This window comes from Mytilus trossulus, chromosome 2 (assembly GCF_036588685.1).
Source record: "Mytilus trossulus isolate FHL-02 chromosome 2, PNRI_Mtr1.1.1.hap1, whole genome shotgun sequence".
In the NCBI taxonomy this organism is placed as follows: Eukaryota; Metazoa; Mollusca; class Bivalvia; order Mytilida; family Mytilidae; genus Mytilus; species Mytilus trossulus.
The window spans coordinates 82980680-82985839 of record NC_086374.1 but is presented as its reverse complement, the minus strand read 5'-3'; the positions used below and the strand labels follow the sequence as shown (position 1 = coordinate 82985839).

The window sequence follows — 5160 nt, the reverse complement described above, 5'->3', positions numbered from 1 at the left end:
TGTGGGTTAAACCTTTACAAAGTTAACAGTCTAAGAACCAACCCATAAACATAAGTTTTTTAAGATTTCCTTTCTTACGACAAACTAATTCTCAAATGTGAGGTAACAATAGTTTTGAAAAATGTTATACTGTGAAAAACTTTTGGATGCAAGAAATAACATGTTTTACGGAATTGTTGATGTTTTACCAGTCCAGGAATCTGTACGCTTTTTTCAGCAAACTGATAGCGATATAATCGTAGCCTTACTTGGTGGTATTACAGATTTTATGCAATCTGTGAACTCTGACAACTGGGGAAACATGATGTGTTGCTTGGCAGATCATATATTTCATCTGTACGGTAAATTTAAAGTCGAATTATCTGAGCATAGGTTTAATTTTGGTCACTGAAATATCTTAACTAAACAAATGTAGCATATAGATATACATATATATTAGTAACATTGTTTTTTTTTTTGTTTGTTTGTGTGTGCTTGAATTGTAGTCTGTAATAATATGTTGTTCATTACTTGTAATTAGTATATTTGTGTTATAAAATGTAAATCTTCAGTATAATGGAGGAAATAAAGAGAATCAATCAATCAATCAATATGAAAGGTAACACTAGTTATGACCAGGTACATTTTATAACGAAAAAACATCACCATGTGTATTACTCGATTTATTTCACTTGACTGGGCGTAGTTGAACCGATTCGCTCACAATAAACCAGTCCATCAATATATGGGTGTTTTAGGATAAACTCACCAATGAAGTGTCCAGTCATTGTTTTGTAAATTCCTTTGATGACACTGATAGGTGATTAGAAATCAGTTATAATTATAACGGTAATCATCCTTATCACACACATCTTGAAATAGACTGTCCTTATGCAAATTAAAACGTAAGCTCCGCCCGATCAGTTGAATTAACATTGGTAATAGTGTTCCGCTAGTTTTTACAATATTTACTATCTAAGGACGACCCTTTAACTTATGTTTATAAGGTAACCCTCATCATTTGTAATATTACACTAATTTTGACAAGAATCCTATATAAGGTCAAAATTTGATTTAAATTAGATTGAATGTTTCAATTTAATTAAGAACATAAAATTAAAAACATGTTGGTATGCACTATTTACATTTATGTAAGCAAGACTTTGAAATTATAGATAACGGGGATTTGTGTATCAAAGAAATGAGGTCCTGTAACATTGTAATAGTTCTGTCTCCTCTAAAAAAATTGATCGGTTTAACAATCTGCTAAATAGTCTTGAATTGTGGATAACCTGTTTATTCATTTCTTCATTTATTAAAACTTTCCAAGTGTATCTCCATTCGTTGCTGCTCGTCTGTGTCTTCCTCTTCGTTCAGAACCTCCCGTACATGACATTAATATTAGAACAGTTCCAATGATTGTGTACAATATGGCTGCAATACACGTCATCCCAAAAGAAAAGCTCAGATGATGAATGATATCCAGACGGTGTAAGAGGAACATGTCTGAATTATTGTAGATTCCAGAACCAAACACAGCCACAGATATCACAAGAAAACCTCCTGAAAATATTACAAATACGGCTAAGGTAACCTATGTCTGGGATAAGAATGCAAGAAATTAACTAACCTGGTATTATGAGTTGTGCTAGTGACCTAATACGGTATATATGGGGTCAGTATATTCCATATAGGGTGGGAGCGAAGCTACACTATGTAACGAATTTATCTTTCCGACTATCTTAACGTGTAAAATTTAGACTTGTGATCTATCAAATGAGCCAGCCAGTCTTCAATATTGTTAGCATTAAGAAACTACTTCCATTGATACTACAAGAATAGCCCACGATAACAACTTATTTTTATGAATTTATTTAAATTTCTTCGTCTGTTGAAACGTTTAACATTTTTCTCAGATCCGTTTTGTTTTTTAAGGGACGTAACTCTACTACTAACCGTGCATGAAATAAGCCCCGCCTCTCTACTAACCTAATATCAAATACACACGGTCTTCACGCGGACGCTCTTAACCAATCACATTCCTAGAAATGTATAGGAGGTAAGATAAAGATTGATCGTGAACGGGAGAAATTTTTCCTTTCCTTTTCTTCTTACATCACATGAAAAACTCAAAACCTGATACTTTAAAAAAAAAAAAAAAAAAAAAAAAAAAAAAAGCCAAATGCAATGTGTAGGACAACTAGGACGGATTTTTTTTTAGACGAACACAGGCACATGTATGCCACTTCCGAAAACAAAGAAATTCAAAAGTATAATTAACCAACGTTTAAGTTACATAACCACAATATAACATGTATAAGATACCTACCAGTCGAAACGGTCCATAAACAAGACAGGCAATCGCATAAATAACTTGAAGATTTCCGAAAAATTATCAACTGTCTTGGATTAACCAACTGCAGACAATATATCCCCTTGATATAAATAACTATATGATGGAACAAGGGAACATGATATCAAGAATATAGTTGATAAAGGACAATGTAATAATAGTTTTCATGGCATACGTATCGATCGAAACTAACGAAATAAACATCGGATAAATTAAACACTTTACGATCTCCTATCTATATTTAAAACAATTGAAGGCATCCATTATTTACGGGTAGACTTTTTTAAGGTTTTTAGATGATAACACAATATTGACTGCTGTACCCCTATTTTTGACATTTTTACTCTTTGAGTGTGTTTGTTTTGTTCATGCATTGTTGACAATGTAATGGAATTTGATGTGACTGTTATACAAGTGAGAGGTTTAGCTATCTATAAAACCAGGTTCAATCCACCATTTTCTACATTAGAAAATGCCTGTACCAAGTCAGGAATATGACAGTTGTTATCCATTCATTTGATGCGTTTGGACTTTTGATTTTGCCTTTTGATTTTGGACTTTCCTTTTTTAATTTTCCTCGGAGTTCAGTATTTTTGTGTTTTTACTTTTTATTATTAAAACTGGCTCAAATACCAATCAGTAAATAACATGGTTGTATCTTATGAAAAATATTAAATTCTTAGTTTATGATTGAAGAGTTCAAATCAAGAAATAAGTACGCTTCAACCACAGCATAGTGACGTTTCTTACATTTTGTTAATCTTAAAAATGCATACCAGTTACAAAGCATCCAATTACAGTTCGACCTTGACAATGGTTGTTTCCTGTTCCTCTAAATATAAACCAGAGCAGCATAATTGTCACCAAAACACCACTTATAAATCCAATAGCTGCAAACACTCGTGTTGCTATCCAGTAACCTACAAATGGCAAAATAAAAACGTAATTTTCTGTTTGATCATGTAACTGGTGTTTGATACTAGTAGACAAATTGGTAAAGGGTGCTGATATGAACCCAGTGTAATGTTGACTTTAAAAAGTAATTCTTCAAGGTTTCTCACTGTTGAATAAAGGTAATACTGTCATATTTGTTTAAAGAGTGGCCGTAGAATTATTAGAAATATAGTTGAAAGATTTTTTTTGAAAATAGAAAACAAAATGTTAAAGAAGAAATAACGTTTGTGAATTTAATTCTGTTGTTTTAACAATTAGGTCTGAATTTGGTTTTGAAGGTGTCTTACAGTTTAATGTTTTAAGATATTCGATCATTTTATCATTTTATTCAAAAATTCTACCTCCATATATATCAATCAAGTTATGTGGTGGATCAGATCCTCGGACACAGGTTTAAAAAAAGATAATAAGATTATTGCTGTAAAATTTGGTTCCTATTCGTAATTTGAGCGAAGCATTTTTTTTTTTTAAAGTTAATGTATGCGGGATCACAAATGTTGACAATAGCAAATACAACACTTGTATAAATATGGCCACAAGTGAAATTCAATATAAGGGACAAGAAAATCAAAAACTGGGAAACAGGTTTGGTACTAAAAATTATGAATCTTAAACACTTCAGAAAAAAAGCACTATAACAAATAGAGTGAGATAACAAAATATCATTTAAATAACATCGGAATATAGTTTTGAGAGCCATATTAGGTGTATATAGACAGATAGAGCCGTTAGATAATTTACATAGATCAGATTGCAATGTAGATGAACAGAACATTCAATGATTCATGTTATTTTCATATTATCTGTGCATACATTACCTCACTGTCCTGTATGGAATCATTAACATTATATACATCAAACATATCTTAGATAGGACCCGTGTGTGAGTTGCATGCATTTTCCATTTCTGATTTCTTAATATTTAAACAGAGTAAATGCAAATACTCTAGTAACCTTACCAATAATCTTCTTGGCTTTTTCGTACCAATCTTTCTCCCATTGATAATCGTATTCTTTCTCGGATCCAAACTTAGCAATTAATCCTAAGTCAATACAACCATTGCCACCGAAGCACCATTGCCATAGCCCAATGTAATGGTTTGTTTCAAGCAAATCGACTAGTAATTTGCTTGGTTTGATATAAACCTTAGCGGCAAAATCATCAGGTATACTGACAGTCAGCCAGAAAGGTGTGCCAATTCCAAGAACAAGCGATAATGTTGCTACAAATGTTAAAACGAAAAGGCATTTGTTTAAAAGTGTCAGCTTTTTCCAACTTTCAATATACGCCATGATATAGCACTGAATTGACAATGTGAAGTGTATTGGGAATCTCATTGACAATTTTTTTCATTGGACATTGAGCTTGAAATTTGAACATCGACATTGTTTAGACTAAAGTAGATAAGTGACATTCACTCTAACAATAGTTATTTCCGGATGTGCGATAGATTGTGATTAATTTCAATGTCTTCCTTAAAGCCATACAAAAGAACTTTTTTCAAACTTATAAAATGACAGGAATGAAATAAAATTTTTATAACATGACAGAAAACGACCACGTGATGTATTATGATCTTCTTGTAATTCACAAAAGAAAGATCACAACTGTCATATTCCTGACTTGGTACAGGCATTTTCTAATGTAGAAATAGTGGATTAAACCTTGTTTTATAGCTAGCTGAACCTCTCACTTGTATGACAGTCGTATAAAATAACGGTGTCTTTTGGCTTTTTCTACCTTTTGTATTTTACTATTCTGACTATTCCTACATGGGAGATTGGTGGAAGTACAATAGATGTTGTTATTGCAAGATATGTTGTTAAAGTCATTAGCGTCTTAATTTGAACACAGGTGAATCTACATTTAGAAA

The 5160-nt window shown here is 32.1% G+C and overlaps 1 protein-coding gene across 1 annotated transcript; it reads right to left on the bottom strand.

Moving 5' to 3' along the window:
* Positions 1–699: 699 nt before the first annotated feature.
* On the bottom strand, positions 700–4582 carry LOC134705456 (uncharacterized). Its single transcript, XM_063564180.1, has 3 exons — positions 4246–4582; positions 3109–3252; positions 700–1542 (listed from the first exon to the last, which is right to left on the bottom strand). Exons 1-3 carry the CDS (start codon positions 4577–4579, stop codon positions 1295–1297), a joined length of 726 nt encoding a protein of 241 aa, XP_063420250.1. The 5' UTR covers positions 4580–4582; the 3' UTR covers positions 700–1294.
* Positions 4583–5160: the final 578 nt, after the last annotated feature.